Source organism: Salmo salar, unplaced genomic scaffold (assembly GCF_905237065.1).
Source record: "Salmo salar unplaced genomic scaffold, Ssal_v3.1, whole genome shotgun sequence".
NCBI classification, from domain to species: Eukaryota; Metazoa; Chordata; class Actinopteri; order Salmoniformes; family Salmonidae; genus Salmo; species Salmo salar.
Genome location: NW_025548036.1, coordinates 23,672 through 43,855, shown reverse-complemented (window position 1 = coordinate 43,855; position 20,184 = coordinate 23,672). Strand labels below are relative to the sequence as shown.

General features: G+C 40.5%; 2 protein-coding genes across 2 annotated transcripts in view; both read left to right on the top strand.

Moving 5' to 3' along the window:
* The window catches only part of LOC123732609 (NACHT, LRR and PYD domains-containing protein 12-like), a 28,745-nt gene extending 17,533 nt beyond the window's left edge, over positions 1–11,212 (top strand). The window contains exons 7-10 of the mRNA XM_045711880.1: positions 110–283; positions 2,048–2,221; positions 7,978–8,151; positions 11,008–11,212. Coding sequence (XP_045567836.1) covers positions 110–283; positions 2,048–2,221; positions 7,978–8,151; positions 11,008–11,197 — 712 coding nt within the window. The 3' untranslated portion in view covers positions 11,198–11,212. The remainder of the gene's footprint in view (positions 1–109; positions 284–2,047; positions 2,222–7,977; positions 8,152–11,007) is intronic.
* A 3,607-nt stretch (positions 11,213–14,819) lies between these two features.
* Positions 14,820–19,825, top strand: LOC123732610 (ribonuclease inhibitor; the record flags this gene model as incomplete). The annotated part of the gene is made up of 3 exons (XM_045711881.1): positions 14,820–14,836; positions 16,008–16,103; positions 19,652–19,825. Coding segments are annotated over exons 1-3 (287 nt in total), but the record flags the coding sequence as incomplete, so codon positions are not given.
* Between the last annotated feature and the right edge of the window lie 359 nt (positions 19,826–20,184).

The window sequence follows — 20,184 nt, the reverse complement described above, 5'->3', positions numbered from 1 at the left end:
AATGCACAGCGTGTACATTATTCGTGCACCATAACTGTGTAAGCTAGGAAAGCTGAGAATAACTTTTTAATACAACCTGTCTGTCATTGTATTTCTTCTGTGTTTGCAGACTCACTGGCTGTAAACTCACAGACTCATTCTGTGAAGTGTTGGCCTCAGTTCTCAGTTCAAACCCCTCACACCTGAGAGAGCTGGATCTGAGTAACAATGACCTGAAGGATCCAGGAGTGAAGCTGCTCTCTGCTGGACTGGGGAATCCCCACTGTAAACTGGAGACTCTGAGGTCAGTATTATATTTAGTGTGGACTGTATACTCAATACAATCTAAATCTGATACCTCACTGTCTGTCTTTTGACTGATACTGCTTTTTAACCTCTCTAGGGCAGGTGGCACGAAATCGTCCCACCTACGTAACAGCCAGTTGAATCCTGTGGCGCGATTTTCAAATACCTTAGAAATGCTATTACTTCAATTTCTCAAACATATGACTATTTTACAGATATTTAAAGACACGACTCTCGTTAATCTAACCACACTGTCCGATTTCAAAAAGGCTTTACAACGAAAGCAAAACATTAGATTATGTCAGCAGAGTACCCAGCCAGAAATAATCAGACACCCATTTTTCAAGCTAGCATATAATGTCACAAAAACCCAGAAGACAGCTAAATGCAGCACTAACCTTTGATGATCTTCATCAGATGACACACCTAGGACATTATGTTATACAATACATGCATGTTTTGTTCAATCAAGTTCATATTTATATAAAAAAACAGCTTTTTACATTAGCATGTGACGTTCAGAACTAGCAAACTTCCAGCGAATTTACTAACAATTTACTAAATTACTCACGATAAACGTTCACAAAAAGCATAACAATTATTTTAAGAATTATAGATACAGAACTCCTCTATGCACTCGATATGTCCGATTTTAAAATAGCTTTTCGGTGAAAGCACATTTTGCAATATTCTCAGTAGATAGCCCGGCATCACAGGGCTAGCTATTTAGACACCCAGCAAGTTTAGCACTCACCAAACTCCGATTTACTATTAGAAAAGTTTGATTACCTTTCCTGTTCTTCGTCAGAATGCACTCCCAGGACTACTACTTCAATAACAAATGTTGGTTTGGTCCAAAATAATCCATAGTTATGTTCCAACAGCGGCGTTTTGTTCGTGCGTTCAAGACACTATCCGAATGGTAAATAAGGGTCAAGCGCACGGCGCATTTCGTGACAAAAGATTTCTAAATATTTCATTACCGTACTTCGAAGCATGTCAACCGCTGTTTAAAATCAATTTTTATGCCATTTTTCTCGTAAAAAAGCGATAATATTCTGACCGGGAATCTGCAATTAGGTAAACAGACGAAAGAAAATATATCACTGGGTCGACTCGGGCACGCGCCTAATTCCTTTGTCCTCTGATCGGCCACTTGGCAAAGGCGATAATGTGTTTCAGCCAGAGGCTACCTCGATATCGTTCAGCTTTTTCCCGGGCTATGAGAGCCTATGGGAGCCGTAGGAAGTTTCACATTACAGCTAAGATCCTGACTCTTCAATAAACAGAGACAAGAAGAACGACCACTTGTCAGACAGGCCACTTCCTGCATGAAATCTTCTCAGGTTTTTGCCTGCCATATGAGTTCTGTTATACTCACAGACACCATTCAAACAGTTTTAGAAACTTTAGGGTGTTTTCTATCCAAAGCCAATAATTATATGCATATTCTAGTTACTGGGCAGGAGTAGTAACCAGATTAAATCGGGTACGTTTTTTTATCCGGCCGTGTAAATACTGCCCCCTAGCCCTAACAGGTTAAACTGGTCTGGTCAGTCAACCCAAATATTTGTACAATACATGTTTCTCTCTACAAGCAATACTTCCATAATTTGTAATTTCTTATAATGATACATTCATTCATTTATAAATATATATTGCAGGTTTCAGGACACTGATTTATCTGAACATGTTGAACAAATATATATTTTCACCACCAAAGAATATCAGTGTGATTTTAATATGATTGTACTCTTTGCAGGCTGTCAGGCTGTCTAGTCACAGAGGAAGGCTGTGCTTCTCTGGTCTCAGCTCTGAGGTCAAACCCCTCACACCTGAGAGAGCTGGACCTGAGTAACAATGACCTGAAGGATTCAGGAGTGAAGCTGCTCTCTGCTGGACTGGAGGATCCACACTGCAGACTGGAGACTCTGAGGTCAGTATTCCTGTAGTTGGTCAACAAGTGATAACTGTTCACCAGATCCACATGTGTTTACCAGACACACATAGTCCACACCATATGTGTTTGGACAGTGAAGCTTACAGTTTCAAATGTGGTGCTATGCTCCAGCATTTTGGATTTGAGATACAATGTTTCATATTAGGTGACAGTACAGAATGTCACCTTTTATTTGAGGGTATTTTCATACATAGCTGTGTTACTGTTAAGAAAGGAAAGCACTTTATGTATTTAGTTCTCCCATTTGAAAAAGTTGGACATATTCGGACAAATTCACTTATATTGTATTAATTTAGTCATAAATTTAGTAGTTGTACCATGTTCCATGCCTGCAGTGATTACATCAAGCTTGTGATTCTACTAACTTGTTGAATGCATTTGCAGTTTGTCTTGGTTGTGTTTTGGATGATGTTTTTCCTAATAGAAACTGAATGGTGAATAATGTCCTGTCATTTTGGAGTCACTTCACTTGTATTGTCAGTAAGAATAGAACATGTTTCTGAACACTTCTACATTAATGTGGATGCTACCATGATTATGAATAATCATGAATGAATCGTTAATGATGATAAATGGGAAAGTTACAGAGGCACAAAGATCAGACCCCCTTTGTTATTGGTGTTATTCTGTATACTTCTGGCCCTTCTCTGGACACTGTGTTAACTAACCTCCAGACGAGCTTCAATGCCATACAACTCTCCTTCTGTGGCCTCCAACTGCTCTTAAATACAAGTAAAACTAAATGCATGCTCTTCAACCGATCGCTGCCTGCATCTGCCCGCCTGTCCAGCATCACTACTCTGGACGGTTCTGACTTAGAATATGTGGACAACTACAAATACCTAGGTGTCTGGTTAGACTGTAAACTCTCCTTCCAGACTCACTATAAGCATCTCCAATCCAAAGTTAAATCTAGAATTGGCTTCCTATTTCGCAACATAGCATCCTTCACTCATGCTGCCAAACATACCTTTATAAACTGACCATCCTACCGATCCTCGACTTCTGCGATGTCATTTACAAAATAGCCTCCAATACCCTACTCAATAAATTGGATGCAGTCTATCACAGTGCCATCCGTTTTGTCACCAAAGCCCCATATACAGTGGGGGAAAAAAGTATTTGATCCCCTGCTGATTTTGTACGTTTGTCCACTGACAAAGAAAGGATCAGTCTATAATTTTAATGGTTTATTTGAACAGTGAGAGACAGAATAACAACAAAAACATCCAGAAAAACTCATGTCAGAAATGTTATAAATTGATTTGCATTTTAATGAAGGAAATAAATATTTGACCCCCTCTCAATCAGAAAGATTTCTGGCTCCCAGGTGTCTTTTATACAGGTAACGAGCTAAGATTAGGAGCACACTCTTAAAGGGAGTGCTCCTAACCGCAACTTGTTACCTGTAAAAAAGACACCTGTCCACAGAAGCAATCAATCAATCAATCAGATTCCAAACTCTCCACCATGGCCAAGACCAAAGAGCTCTCCAAGGATGTCAGGGACAAGATTGTAGACCTACACAAGGCTGGAATGGGCTACACGACTATCGCCAAGCAGCTTGGTGAGAAGGTGACAACATTTGGTGCGATTATTCGCAAATGGAAGAAACACAAAAGAACTGTCAATATCCCTCGGCCTGGGGCTCCATGCAAGATCTCACCTCGTGGAGTTGCAATGATCATGAGAACGGTGAGGAATCAGCCCAGAACTCCACGGGAGGATCTTGTCAATGATCTCAAGGCAGCTGGGACCATAGTCACCAAGAAAACAATTGGTAACACACTACGCCGTGAAGGACTGAAATCCTGCAGCGCCCGCAAGGTCCCCCTGCTCAAGAATACATATACATGCCCGTCTGAAGTTTGCCAATGAACATCTGAATGACTCAGAGGACAACTGGTGAAAGTGTTGTGGTCAGATGAGACCAAAATGGAGCTCTTTGACATCAACTCAACTCGCCGTGTTTGGAGGAGGAGGAATGCTGCCTATGACCCCAAGAACACCATCTCCACCGTCAAACATGGAGGTGGAAACATTATGCTAAGGGGGTGTTTTTCTGCTAAGGGGACAGGACAACTTCACTGCATCAAAGGGACGATGGACGGGGCCATGTACCATCAAATCTTGGGTAAGAACCTCCTTCCCTCAGCCAGGGCATTGAAAATGGGTCGTGGATGGATATTCCAGCATGACAATGACCCAAAACACACGGCCAAGGCAACAAAGGACTGGCTCAAGAAGAAGCACATTAAGGTCCTGGAGTGGCCGAGCCAGTCTCCAGACCTTAATCCCATAGAAAATCTGTGGAGGGAGCTGAAGGTTCGAGTTGCCAAACCTCAGCCTCGAAACCTTAATGACTTGGAGAAGATCTGCAAAGAGGAGTGGGACAAAATCCCTCCTGAGATGTGTGCAAACCTGGTGGCCAACTACAAGAAACGTCTGACCTCTGATTGCCAACAAGGGTTTTGCCACCAAGTACTAAGTCATGTTTTGCAGAGGGGTCAAATACTTATTTCCCTCATTAAAATGCAAATAATTGTATAACATTTTTAACATGCGTTTTTCTTGATTTTTTTGCTGTTATTCTGTCTCTCACTGTTCAAATAAACCTACCATTAAAATTATAGACTGATTATTTCTTTGTCAGTGGGCAAACGTACAAAATCAGCAGGGGATCAAATACTTTCCCCCACTGTACTACCCACCACTGCGACCTGTACGGTCTCGTTGTCTGGCCCTCGCTTCATACTCGTCGCTAAACCCACTGGCTCCAGGTCATCTACAAGACCCTGCTAGGTAAAGTCCCCCCTTATCTCAGCTCGCTGGTCACCATAGCAGCACCCACTTGTAGCACGCGCTCCAGCAGGTATATCTCTCTGGTCACTCCCAAAGCCAATTCCTCCTTCGGCCGCCTCTTCTTCCAGTTCTCTGCTGCCAATGACTGGAACGAACTACAAAAATCTCTAAAACTGGAAACACTTATCTCCCTCACTAGCTTTAAGCACCAGCTGTCAGAGCAGCTCACAGATTACTGCACCTGTACATAGCCCATCTATAATTTAGCCCAACTACCTCTTCCCCTACTGTATTTATTTATTTAGCTCCTTTGCTCCCCATTATTTCTACTTTGCACTTTCTTCCACTGCATATCTACCATTCCAGTGTTTTACTTGCTATATTGTATTTACTTTACCACTATGGACTTTTTTTGCCTTTACCTCCCTTATTTCACTTCATTTGCTCACCTTGTATATAGACTTATTTTTCTACTGTATTATTGACTGTATGTTTGTGTAATATCCTTGTTTGAACCAAGTATTGAGTTTATTTGTTATAATGAATTGGTATTATATTTAAAAGATGATTGAATTGCTCCTAAACTGTAATGTTGTTAATGCATTATGCTTTTTGAAGAAATATTTATTTAATGTATAAGTGAATAGTTTGTTTTACTTTGAAGTTTACGTTTTGACCAATAAGGTCGCTTGTTAAGTTGTGGCCAATGGGAGTTGAACTGGTTAACGGGAGGGAAAAAGACGTTGATGAAAGGATGGACGTTTTACCTCAGGACGGTTGGTGAAGAAAAATTATAAAAGAAGACGACAGAACTACAACAAAACCCATAGCTACTAAGACATGAAGGGAAATACATGTTTTATTTAATAAAAGAGTTGTTATAATTTAGCTAAAACTTAGTAAAGACTGAAGCTACCGTCTCGTAGTGGAGGTATTAGCCAGCCTAGAGGTTAGCCTAGCATCGTGTGACACCGGGAGATAATTGCTTGGGAAGCTTAACGAGTTCGTGTTGCCATGGGGATATCGGTTACTAAGGAGTACTGTCTGCATGGGTCGCTGTGCTGCCTTGGACTTGGTGAGGAAACCTGCATGGAACTGCCATACTTCGCTGAGGGAATATCTACCAAGTAGTGAGTAACCACAATGTGAGGGGCTTAATTTGGACACGGGTTGTGCACGACTCATTGGGGTTTATTATTATTTATTTTTTCTTTTGATGTTGTGTCTGAACATGTATTTGTGTTTGAAAATGTTTTAATACACATATGGAACATTATGTATGTTGCCTTGGTGGAGTCATTAATTGTTTTAATTTAATGCATGGGATGGTTTATCCTGATTCAATAACAGAAACCTATAATCATTTCATCTGAAGTTAATACCCTATTGTCATAACCCTAGATAGTTTACAATAGGAATTCTTATTGGAGATGTCCTTCTCACCTAACATCCCATGCTGCTGAGATACTCTACATATGTTAATATTGTGAAAGTCATATTCAAGCCTGGTGAGAGGGTTACATTTGTTTAACTCCATGTGTTACTCTGTGTTGTTATATGTGTCGAACTGCTTTGCTTTATCTTGGCCAGGTCGTAATTGTAAATGAGAACTTGTTCTCAACTTGCCTACCTGGTTAAATAAAGGTGAAATAAATAAATAAATTGGTAATGATGAGAGGTTAGCATGTTTTGTTGTAGCCTCTGTTATTGGTAATGGTGAGAGGTTAGCATGTTTTGTTGTATCCTCAGTTATTGGTAATGGTGAGAGGTTAGCATGTTTTGTTGTAGTCTCTGTTATTGGTAATGGTGAGAGGTTAGCATGTTTTGTTGTAGCCTCTGTTATTGGTAATGGTGAGAGGTTAGCATGTTTTGTTGTAACCTCTGTTATTGGTAATGGTGGGAGGTTAGCATGTTTTGTTGTAGCCTCTGTAATTGGTAATGGTGAGAGGTTAGCATGTTTTGTTGTAGTCTCTGTTATTGGTAATGGTGAGAGGTTAGCATGTTTTGTTGTAGCCTCTGTTATTGGTAATGGTGAGAGGTTAGCATGTTTTGTTGTAACCTCTGTTATTGGTAATGGTGGGAGGTTAGCATGTTTTGTTGTAGCCTCTGTAATTGGTAATGGTGAGAGGTTAGCATGTTTTGTTGTAGTCTCTGTTATTGGTAATGGTGAGAGGTTAGCATGTTTTGTTGTAACCTCTGTTATTGGTAATGGTGGGAGGTTAGCATGTTTTGTTGTAGCCTCTGTAATTGGTAATGGTGAGAGGTTAGCATGTTTTGTTGTAGCCTCTGTAACTCTCTCACTCATTATTATTCATGATCTTTCTCAATCATGGTAGTCACAGGGTTGATGTAGTCATTGCAGTCAAAGAATATGGGACCAAATACTAAACTTTTGACTAATTTAATACACTATGAGTGAATTGGTCAGAAAACATATGACTTTTTTAAATAGGGGGACTAGATGCATGAAGTGCTTTCATTTTTCTAAATGGTGAAACAGATATGTATGAAAATATCCTCAAATAAAAGGTGACATTATATACTGTCACCTCATATGAAACATTTGATCTGAAATCCAAAATGTTGGAGTTTAGAGCCACATTTAAAATGTTATCTTCACTGTCGAAATAGATATGTTGTGGACTGTATACTCAATACAATCTAAATCTGATACCTCACTGTCTGTCTTTTGACTGATACTGCTTTTAAACTGGTCTGGTCAGTCTACTCAAATTTTTGTACTATACATGTTTCTATCTGCAGGCAAAACTTTGATAATTTGTAATTTATAATATGATACTTTAATTTACGAATAGATATGGAAGGTTTCAGGACACTGATCTATCTAAATATGTTGAAAAAATATACTGCTACTATTTTCACCACCAAAGAATAGCAGTGTGATTTTAATATGATTTGACTCTTTGCAGGCTGTCAGGCTGTCTAGTCACAGAGGAAGGCTGTGCTTCTCTGGCCTCAGCTCTGAGGTCAAACCCCTCACACCTGAGAGAGCTGGACCTGAGTAACAATGACCTGAAGGATTCAGGAGTGAAGCTGCTCTCTGCTGGACTGGGGAATCCCCACTGTAAACTGGAGACTCTGAGGTCAGTATTATCAGATATGAAAGTACTTTATGCATGTAGTTCTCCCATTTGAAAAAGTCGTAATTATTCGGACATATTACTTATAGTGTATTAAAGTAGTCATAAGTTTAGCATGTTGTCCCATATTCCATGCCTGCTGTCACGTTTCTCTAAGACAGAACGCAGAAGCAGACCAGGACAAGGTGAGTAAAATGAAGGTGAGTATTTATTGGTAGTCTTGATGTGTAATTTGAGTGATCCAGGAGACAGAGCGGCAGCGGAGGTGAGTTGATGAGAGTAGATGGGTGGATTCAATGACGTCACTGTATCCACCGACGGCCAGGCAAGGGAGTTGAATGTTCCGGGAGGATGACTGTAGACAGAGTAAACGGGGGGTGAGTAACCAGTAACAAGGACAAAACAACAAGACTAGCTCAGGAAACATGAGGCTGTTCGTTGCTAACGATCCAGCAGGGAATGGATGTCAGCTCAGGGCTTATGAAGAGGTGATGATCAGGACCAGGTGTGCAGAAGGTTGATGAGATGCAGGTGTAGGGTAATCACTAGATCTCCCGCCTAACTTCGTCGCCTGGCAACCAGATAGGGTAATAATATCACTAGATCTCCCACCTAACTTCATTGCCTAGCAACCAGATAGGTTTCTGAACGCACCCTTAGACTCCAAACAGAAAACAGTCAGCTCAGGCAGAAACAGACTCAGGAAGCGGGATTCCTGACACCTGCAGTGAGGCTTGTGATTCTACTAACAAAGATCAAACCCCCTCTGTTATTGGTAATGGTGAGAGGTTAGCATGTTTTGTTGTAGCCTCTGTTATTGGTAATGGTGAGAGGTTAGCATGTTTTGTTGTAGCCTCTGTTATTGGTAATGGTGAGAGGTTAGCATGTTTTGTTGTAGCCTCTGTTATTGGTAATGGTGAGAGGTTAGCTTGTTTTGTTGTAGCCTCTGTTATTGGTAATGGTGAGAGGTTAGCATGTTTTGTTGTAGCCTCTGTTATTGGTAATGGTGAGAGGTTAGCATGTTTTGTTGTATCCTCTGTTATTGGTAATGGTGAGAGGTTAGCATGTTTTGTTGTATCCTCTGTTATTGGTAATGGTGAGAGGTTAGAATGTTTTGTTGTAGTCTCTGTTATTGGTAATGGTGAGAGGTTAGCATGTTTTGTTGTAGCCTCTGTTATTGGTAATGGTGAGAGGTTAGCATGTTTTGTTGTAGCCTCTGTTATTGGTAATGGTGAGAGGTTAGCATGTTTTGTTGTAGCCTCTGTTATTGGTAATGGTGAGAGGTTAGCATTTTTTGTTGTATCCTCTGTTATTGGTAATGGTGAGAGGTTAGCATGTTCTGTTGTAGTCTCTGTTATTGGTAATGGTGAGAGGTTAGCATGTTTTGTTGTAGTCTCTGTTATTGGTAATGGTGAAAGGTTAGCATGTTTTGTTGTAGTCTGTTATTGGTAATGGTGAGAGGTTAGCATGTTTTGTTGTAGCCTCTGTTATTGGTAATGGTGAGAGGTTAGCATGTTTTGTTGTAGCCTCTGTTATTGGTAATGGTGAGAGGTTAGCATGTTTTGTTGTATCCTCTGTTATTGGTAATGGTGAGAGGTTAGCATGTTTTGTTGTAGCCTCTGTTATTGGTAATGGTGAGAGGTTAGCATGTTTTGTTGTAGCCTCTGTTATTGGTAATGGTGAGAGGTTAGCATGTTTTGTTGTAGCCTCTGTTATTGGTAATGGTGAGAGGTTAGCATGTTTTGTTGTAGCCTCTGTTATTGGTAATGGTGAGAGGTTAGCATGTTTTGTTGTATCCTCTGTTATTGGTAATGGTGAGAGGTTAGCATGTTTTGTTGTATCCTCTGTTATTGGTAATGGTGAGAGGTTAGCATGTTCTGTTGTAGTCTCTGTTATTGGTAATGGTGAGAGGTTAGCATGTTTTGTTGTAGTCTCTGTTATTGGTAATGGTGAAAGGTTAGCATGTTTTGTTGTAGTCTGTTATTGGTAATGGTGAGAGGTTAGCATGTTTTGTTGTAGCCTCTGTTATTGGTAATGGTGAGAGATTAGCATGTTTTGTTGTAGTCTCTGTTATTGGTAATGGTGAGAGGTTAGCATGTTCTGTTGTAGACTCTGTAACTTTCTCTCTCATTATTATTGATGATTCATTCATGATTTGTATTAATCATGTTATCATCAGGATTAATTTAGTGTTTAGAAACATGTTATCTACTCACTTAGACAGAAAATTATCCAGTCATCATCCACCATTTTATTATTGGGCAAAACACAACCAAAACAAACTGCAAATGCAACCAACTAGTTTACAACCAAACACTAATCTTTTGACTACTTTAATACACTATAAATGAATTGGTCAAAATACTTATGACTTCTTCAAATAGGGGGACTAGATACATAAAGTGCTTTCATTTTTAAACGTGAAACAGATATGTATGAAAATATCCTCAAATAAAAGGTGACATTTTATACTGTCACCTCAAATGAAACATTTGATCTCAAATCCAAAATGTTGGAGTTTAGAGCCACATTTAAAATGTTATCTTCACTGTCAAAATAGATATGGTGTGGACTGTATACTCAATACAATCTAAATCTGATAACTCACTGTCTGTCTTTTGACTGATACTGCTTTTAAACTGGTCTGGTCAGTCTACTCAAATATTTGTACTATACATGTTTCTATCTGCAGGCAAAACGTTGATAATTTGTAATTTATAATATGATACATTAATTTCTGAATAGATATGGAAGGTTTCAGGACACTGATATATCTGAATATGTTGAAGAAATATACTGCCACTATTTTCACCACCAAAGAATAGCAGTGTGGTTTTAATATGATTTGACTCTTTGCAGGCTGTCAGGCTGTCTAGTCACAGAGGAAGGCTGTGATTCTCTGGTCTCAGCTCTGAGGTCAAACCCCTCACACCTGAGAGAGCTGGACCTGAGTAACAATGACCTGAAGGATTCAGGAGTGAAGCTGCTCTCTGCTGGACTGGGGAATCCCCACTGTAAACTGGAGACTCTGAGGTCAGTATTCCTGTAGTTGGTCAACAAGTGATAACTGTTCACCAGATCCACATGTGTTTACCAGACACACATAGTCCACACCATATGTGTTTGGACAGTGAAGCTTACAGTTTTACATTTGGTGCTATGCTCCAGCATTTTGGATTTGAGATAGAATGTTGGATATTAGGTGACAGTACAGAACGTCACCTTTTGTTTAAAGGTGTTCATACATATACAGTCGTGGCCACAAGTTTTGAGAATGACACAAATATTAATTTTCACAAAGTCTGCTGCTTCAGTGTCTTTAGATATTTTTGTCAGATGTTACTATGGAATACTGAAGTATAATTACAAGCATTTCATAAGTGTCAAAGGCTTTTATTGACAATCATATGAAGTTGAAGCAATGAGTCAATATTTGCAGTGCTGACCATTCTTTTCCAAGACCTCTGCAATCTGCCCTGGCATGCTGTCAATTAACCTCTGGGCCACATCCTGACTGATGGCAGCCCATTCTTGCATAATCAATGCTTGGAGTTTGTCGGAATTTGTGGGTTTTTGTTTGTCCACCTGCCTCTTGAGGATTGACCACAAGTTCTCAATGGGATTAAGGTCTGGGGAGTTTCCTGGCCATGGACCCAAAATATCAATGTTTTGTTCCCAGAGCCACTTAGTTATCACTTTTGCCTTATGGCAAAGTGCTCCATCATGCTGGAAAAGGCATTGTTCCTCACCAAACTGTTCCTGACTGGTTGGGAGAAGTTGCTCTCGGAGGATGTGTTGGTACCATTCTTTATTCATGCTGTGTTCTTTGGCAAAATTGTGAGTGAGCCCACTCCCTTGGCTGAGAAGCAACCCCACACATGAATGGTCTCAGGATGCTTTACTGTTGGCATGACACAGGACTGATGGTAGCTCTCACCTTGCCTTCTCCAGACAAGCTTTTTTCCGGATGCCTCAAACAATCAGAAAGGGGATTCATCAGAAAAAATGACTTACCCCAGTCCTCAGCAATCCAATCCCTGTACCTTTTGCAGAATATCAGTCTGTCCCTGATGTTTTTCCTGGAGAGAAGTTGCTTCTTTGCTGCCCTTCTTGACACCAGGCCATCCTCCGAAAGTCTTCGCCTCACTGTGCGTGCAGATGCACTCACACCTGCCTGCTGCCATTCTTGAGCAAGCTCTGTACTGGTGGTGCCCCGATCCCGCAGCTGAATCAACTTTAGGAGACGGTCCTGGCGTTTGCTGGACTTTCTTGGGCGCCCTGAAGCCTTCTTCACAACAATTGAACCGCTCTCCTTGAAGTTCTTGATGATCCGATAAATGGTTGATTTAGGTGCAATCTTACTGGCAGCAATATCCTTGCCTGTGAAGCCCTTTGTGTGCAAAGCAATGATGATGACACGTGTTTCCTTGCAGGTAACCATGTTGACAGAGGAAGAACAATGATTCCAAGCACCACCCTCCTTTTGAAGCTTCCAGTCTGTTATGCAAACACAATCAGCATGACAGAGTGATCTCCAGCCTTGTCCTCGTCAACACTCACACCTGTGTTACCGAGAGAATCACTGACATGATGTCAGCTGGTCCTTTTGTGGCAGGGCTGAAATGCAGTGGAAATGTTTTTTGGGGATTCAGTTCATTTGCATGGCAAAGAGGGACTTGGCAATTATTTGCAATTTATCTGATCACTCTTCATAACATTCTGGAGTATATGCAAATTGCCATCATACAAACTGAGGCAGCAGACTTTGTGAAAATTAATATTTGTGTCATTCTCAAAACTTTTGGCCAAGACTGTATTTTTTACCGTTTAGATATGAAAGCACTTTATGCATCTAAACTCAACAAAAAAGAAACATCCCTTTTTCAGGACCCTGTCTTTCAAAGATAATTCATAAAAATCCAAATAACTTCACAGATCTTCATTGTAAAGGGTTTAAGCACTGTTTCCCCATGCTTGTTCAATGAACCATAAACAATTAATGAACATGCACCTGTGGAACGGTCGTTAAGACACTAACAGCTTACAGATGGTAGGCAATGAAGGTCACAGTTATGAAATCTTAGGACACGAAAGAGGCCTTTCTACTGACTCTGAAAAACACCAAAAGAAAGATGCCCAGGGTCCCTGCTCATCTGCGTGAACGTGCCTTAGGCATGCTGCAAGGAGGCACAAGGACTGCAGATGTGGCCAGGGCAATAAATTGCAATGTTCGTACTATGAGACGCCTTAGACAGCGCTACAGGGAGACAGGACGGACAGCTGATCGTCCTCACAGTGGCAGGGTCACGTGTAACAACACCTGCGCAGGATCGGTACATCCGAACATCACACCTGCGGGACAGGTACAGGATGGCAACAACTGCCCGAGTTACACCAGGAATGCACAATCCCTCCATCAGTCCTCAGACTGTCCTCAATAGGCTGAGAGAGGCTGGGCTGAGGGCTTGTAGACCTGTTGTAAGGCAGGTCCTCACCAGACATCACCGGCAACAACGTCACCTATGGGCACAAACCCACCATCGCTGGACCAGACAGGACTGGCAAAAAGTGCTCTTCACTGACGAGTCGAGGTTTTGGCTCACCAGGGGTGATGGTCGGATTCGCGTTTATCGTCGAAGGAATGAGCGTTACACCGAGGCCTGTACTCTGGAGCGGGATCGATTTGGAGGTGGAGGGTCCGTCATGGTCTGGGGCAGTGTGTTACAGCATCACCGGACTGAGCTTGTTGTCATTGCAGGCAATCTCAACGATGTGCGTTACAGGGAAGACATCCTCCTCTCTCATGTGGTACCCTTCCTGCAGGCTCATCCTGACATGACCCTCCAGCATGACAATGCCACCAGCCATACAGCTTGTTCTGTGCGTGATTTCCTGCAAGACAGGAATGTCAGTGTTCTGCCATGGCCAGCGAAGAGCCCGGATCTCAATCCCATTGAGCACATCTGGGACCTGTTGGATCGGAGGGTGAGGGCTAAGGCCATTCCCCCCAAAATGTCCAGGAACTTGCAGGTGCCTTGGTGGAAGAGTGGGGTAACATCTCACATCAAGAACTGGCAAATCTGGTGCAGTCCATGAGGAGGAGATGCACTGCAGTACTTAATGCAGCTGGTGGCCACACCAGATACTGACTGTTACTTTTGATTTTGACCCCCCTTTGTTCAGGGACACATTATTCCATTTCTGTGAGTCACATGTCTGTGGAACTTGTTCAGTTTATGTCTCAGTTGTTGAATCTTGTTATGTTCATACAAATATTTACACATGTTAAGTTTGATGAAAATAAACGCAAATGACAGTGAGAGGACGTTTCTTTTTTGCTGAGTTTAGTTCTCCTATTTGAAGAAGTCTTAATTATTTGGACAAATTAATTTAGTCAAAAGTTTAGTGTTGGGTCCAATATTCCATACCTGCAGTGATTACATCAAGCGTGTGATTCTACTAACTTGTTGAATTCATTTCCAGTTTGTCTTGGTTGTGTTTTGGATTATATTTTTCCTAATAGAAACTGAATGGTGAATAATGTCCTGTCATTTTGGAGTCACTTCACTTGTATTGTCAGTAAGAATAGAAGATGTTTCTGAACACTTCTACATTCATGTGGATGCTACCATGATTATGAATAATCAGGAATTAGTCGTGAATAATGAGGAATGAGAAATTTACAGAGGTACAAAGATCATACCCCCTCTGTCATTGGTAATGGTGAGATGTTAGCATGTTTTGTTGTAGCCTCTGTTATTGGTAATGGTGAGAGGTTAGCATGTTTTGTTGTAGCCTCTGTTATTGGTAATGGTGAGAGGTTAGCATGTTTTGTTGTAGCCTCTGTTATTGGTAATGGTGAGAGGTTAGCATGTTCTGTTGTAGCCTCTGTTATTGGTAATGGTGAGAGGTTAGCATGTTTTGTTGTAGCCTCTGTTATTGGTAATGGTGAGAGGTTAGCATGTTTTGTTGTAGCCTCTGTATTGGTAATGGTGAGAGGTTAGCATGTTTTGTTGAAGCCTCTGTTATTGGTAATGGTGAGAGGTTAGCATGTTTTGTTGTAGCCTCTGTTATTGGTAATGGTGAGAGGTTAGCATGTTTTGTTGTAGCCTCTGTTATTGGTAATGGTGAGAGGTTAGCATGTTTTGTTGTATCCTCTGTAACTCTCTCACTCATTATTATTCATGATCTTTCTCGATCATGGCAGTCACAGGCTTGATGTAGTCATTGCAGTCAAAGAATATGGGACCAAATACTAATCATTTGACTAATTTAATACACTATGAGTTAATTGGTCAGAAAACATATGACTTCTTTAAATAGGGGTACTAGATACATAAAGTGCTTTCATTTTTCTAAATGGTGAAACAGATATGTATGAAAATATCCTCAAATAAAAGGTGACATTATATACTGTCACCTCATATGAAACATTTGATCTGAAATCCAAAATGTTGGAGTTTAGAGCCACATTTAAAATGTTATCTTCACTGTCAAAATAGATATGGTGTGGACTGTATACTAAATACAATCTAAATCTGATACCTCACTGTCTGTCTTTTGACTGATACTGCTTTTAAACTGGTCTGGTCAGTCTACTCAAATATTTGTACTATACATGTTTCTATCTGCAGGCAATACTTTGATCATTTGTCATTTTTAATGATACATTAATTTACGAATAGATATGGAAGGTTTCATATGTTGAAAAAATTATACCGCTACTATTTTCACCACCAAAGAATAGCAGTGTGATTTTAATATGATTTGACTCTTTGCAGGCTGTCAGGCTGTAAACTCAGAAAGACATCCTGTAAAGTGTTGGCCTCAGTTCTCAGTTCAAACCCCTCACACCTGAGAGAGCTGGACCTGAGTAACAATGACCTGAAGGATTCAGGAGTGAAGCTGCTCTCTGCTGGACTGGAGGATCCACACTGTAAACTGGAGACTCTGAGGTCAGTATTATCAGATATGAAAGTACTTTATGCATGTAGTTCTCCCATTTGAAAAAGTCGTAATTATTCGGACATATTACTTATAGTGTATTAAAGTAGTCATAAGTTTAGCATGTTGTCCCATATTCCATGCCTGCTGTCACGTTTCTCTAAGACAGAACCCAGAAGCAGACCAGGTGAGTAAAATGAAGGTGAGTATTTATTGGTAGTCTTGATGTGTAATTTGAGTGATCCAGGAGACAGAGCGGCAGCGGAGGTGAGTTGATGAGAGTAGATGGGTGGATTCAATGACGTCACTGTATCCACGACGGCCAGGCAAGGGAGTTGAATGTTCCGGGAGGATGACTGTAGACAGAGTAAACGGGGGGGAGTAACCAGTAACAAGAACAAAACAACAAGACTAGCTCAGGAAACATGAGGCTGTTCGTTGCTAACGATCCAGCAGGGAATGGATGTCAGCTCAGGGCTTATGAAGAGGTGATGATCAGGACCAGGTGTGCAGAAGGTTGATGAGATGCAGGTGTAGGGTAATCACTAGATCTCCCGCCTAACTTCGTCGCCTGGCAACCAGATAGGTTTCTGAACGCACCCTTAGACTCCAAACAGAAAACAGTCAGCTCAGGCAGAAACAGACTCAGGAAGCGGGAATCCTGACACCTGCAGTGAGGCTTGTGATTCTACTAACAAAGATCAAACCCCCTCTGTTATTGGTAATGGTGAGAGGTTAGCATGTTTTGTTGTAGACTCTGTTATTGGTAATGGTGAGAGGTTAGCATGTTCTGTTGTATCCTCTGTTATTGGTAATGGTGAGAGGTTAGCATGTTCTGTTGTATCCTCTGTTATTGGTAATGGTGAGAGGTTAGCATGTTTTGTTGTAGTCTCTGTTATTGGTAATGGTGAGAGGTTAGCATGTTTTGTTGTAGCCTCTGTTATTGGTAATGGTGAGAGGTTAGCATGTTTTGTTGTAGACTCTGTTATTGGTAATGGTGAGAGGTTAGCATGTTCTGTTGTATCCTCTGTTATTGGTAATGGTGAGAGGTTAGCATGTTCTGTTGTATCCTCTGTTATTGGTAATGGTGAGAGGTTAGCATGTTTTGTTGTAGTCTCTGTTATTGGTAATGGTGAGAGGTTAGCATGTTTTGTTGTAGCCTCTGTTATTGGTAATGGTGAGAGGTTAGCATGTTTTGTTGTAGCCTCTGTTATTGGTAATGGTGAGAGGTTAGCATGTTTTGTTGTAGCCCCTGTTATTGGTAATGGTGAGAGGTTAGCATGTTTTGTTGTAGCCTCTGTTATTGGTAATGGTGAGAGATTAGCATTTTTGTTGTAGCCTCTGTTATTGGTAATGGTGAGAGGTTAGCATGTTTTGTTGTAGCCTCTGTTATTGGTAATGGTGAGAGGTTAGCATGTTTTGCTGTAGCCTCTGTTATTGGTAATGGTGAGAGGTTAGCATGTTTTGTTGTAGTCTCTGTTATTGGTAATGGTGAGAGGTTAGCATGTTTTGCTGTAGCCTCTGTTATTGGTAATGGTGAGAGGTTAGCATGTTTTGTTGTAGCCTCTGTTATTGGTAATGGTGAGAGGTTAGCATGTTTTGTTGTAGCCTATGTTATTGGTAATGGTGAGAGGTTAGCATGTTTTGTTGTAGCATCTGTTATTGGTAATGGTGAGAGGTTAGCATGTTTTGTTGTAGCCTCTGTTATTGGTAATGGTGAGAGGTTAGCATGTTTTGCTGTAGCCTCTGTTATTGGTAATGGTGAGAGGTTAGCATGTTTTGTTGTAGTCTCTGTTATTGGTAATGGTGAGAGGTTAGCATGTTTTGTTGTAGTCTCTGTTATTGGTAATGGTGAGAGGTTAGCATGTTCTGTTGTATCCTCTGTTATTGGTAATGGTGAGAGGTTAGCATGTTCTGTTGTATCCTCTGTTATTGGTAATGGTGAGAGGTTAGCATGTTTTGTTGTAGTCTCTGTTATTGGTAATGGTGAGAGGTTAGCATGTTTTGTTGTAGCCTCTGTTATTGGTAATGGTGAGAGGTTAGCATGTTTTGTTGTAGCCTCTGTTATTGGTAATGGTGAGAGGTTAGCATGTTTTGTTGTAGCCTCTGTTATTGGTAATGGTGAGAGGTTAGCATGTTTTGTTGTAGCCTCTGTTATTGGTAATGGTGAGAGGTTAGCATGTTTTGTTGTATCCTCTGTTATTGGTGATGGTGAGAGGTTAGCATGTTTTGTTGTAGCCTCTGTTATTGGTAATGGTGAGAGGTTAGCAGGTTTTGTTGAAGCCTCTGTTATTGGTAATGGTGAGAGGTTAGCATGTTTTGTTGTAGCCTCTGTTATTGGTAATGGTGAGAGGTTAGCATGTTTTGTTGTATCCTCTGTTATTGGTAATGGTGAGAGGTTAGCATGTTTTGTTGTATCCTCTGTTATTGGTAATGGTGAGAGGTTAGCATGTTTTGTTGTATCCTCTGTTATTGGTAATGGTGAGAGGTTAGCATGTTTTGTTGTAGCCTCTGTTATTAGTAATGGTGAGAGGTTAGCATGTTTTGTTGTGGCCTCTGTTATTGGTAATGGTGAGAGGTTAGCATGTTTTGTTTTAGCCTCTGTTATTGGTAATGGTGAGAGGTTAGCATGTTTTGTTGTAGCCTCTGTAACTTTCTCTCTCATTATTATTCATGATTCATTCATGATTTGTATTAATCATGTTATCAGGATTCATTTAGTAGTGTTCAGAAACATGTTATCTACTCACTTAGACAGAAGATTAATCCAGTCATCATCCACCATTTTATTATTGGTGCAAAACACAACCAAAACAAACTGCAAATAAGACCAACTAGTTTACAACCAAACACTAATCTATTGACTACTTTAATACACTATAAATGAATTGGTCAGAATACTTATGACTTCTTCAAATAGGGGGACTAGATACATGAACTGCTTTCATTTCTAAACGGTGAAACAGATATGTATGAAAATATCCTCAAATAAAAGGTGACATTATATACTGTCACCTCATATGAAACATTTGATCTGAAATCCAAAATGTTGGGGTTTAGAGCCACATTTAAAATGTTATCTTCACTGTCAAAATAGATATGGTGTGGACTGTATACTCAATACAATCTAAATCTGATACCTCACTGTCTGTCTTTTGACTGATACTGCTTTTAAACTGGTCTGGTCAGTCTACTCAAATATTTGTACTATATATGTTTCTATCTGCAGGCAAAACTTTGATAATTTGTAATTTCTAATATGATACCTTAATTTCTGAATAGATATGGCAGGTTTCATGACTGATATATCTGAATATGTTGAAGAAATATACTGCCACTATTTTCACCACCAAAGAATATCAGTGTGATTTTAATATGATTTGACTCTTTGCAGGCTGTCAGGCTGTCTAGTCACAGAGGAAGGCTGTGCTTCTCTGGTCTCAGCTCTGTGGTCAAACCCAACACATTATTTGTAAATGGGTAACAGCGTAAACAGAGAAAGCTAAGCGTATCATTTTAATACAACCTGTCTGTCATTATATTTCTTCTGTGTTGGCAGACTCTCATGCTGTAAACTCAGAAAGACATCCTGTAAAGTGTTGGCCTCAGTTCTCAGTTCAAACCCCTCACACCTGAGAGAGCTGGACCTGAGTAACAATGACCTGAAGGATTCAGGAGTGAAGCTGCTCTCTGCTGGACTGGAGGATCAACACTGCAGACTGAAGACTCTGAGGTCAGTATTCCTGTAGTTGGTCAACAAGTGTTTTGTTGTATCCTCTGTTATTGGTAATGGTGAGAGGTTAGCATGTTTTGTTGTAGCCTCTGTTATTGGTAATGGTGAGAGGTTAGCATGTTTTGTTGTAGTCTCTGTTATTGGTAATGATGAGAGGTTAGCATGTTTTGTTGTAGTCTCTGTTATTGGTAATGGTGAGAGGTTAGCATGTTTTGTTGTAGCCTCTGTTATTGGTAATGGTGAGAGGTTAGCATGTTTTGTTGTGGCCTCTGTTATTGGTAATGGTGAGAGGTTAGCATGTTTTGTTGTAGCCTCTGTTATTGGTAATGGTGAGAGGTTAGCATGTTTTGTTGTAGTCT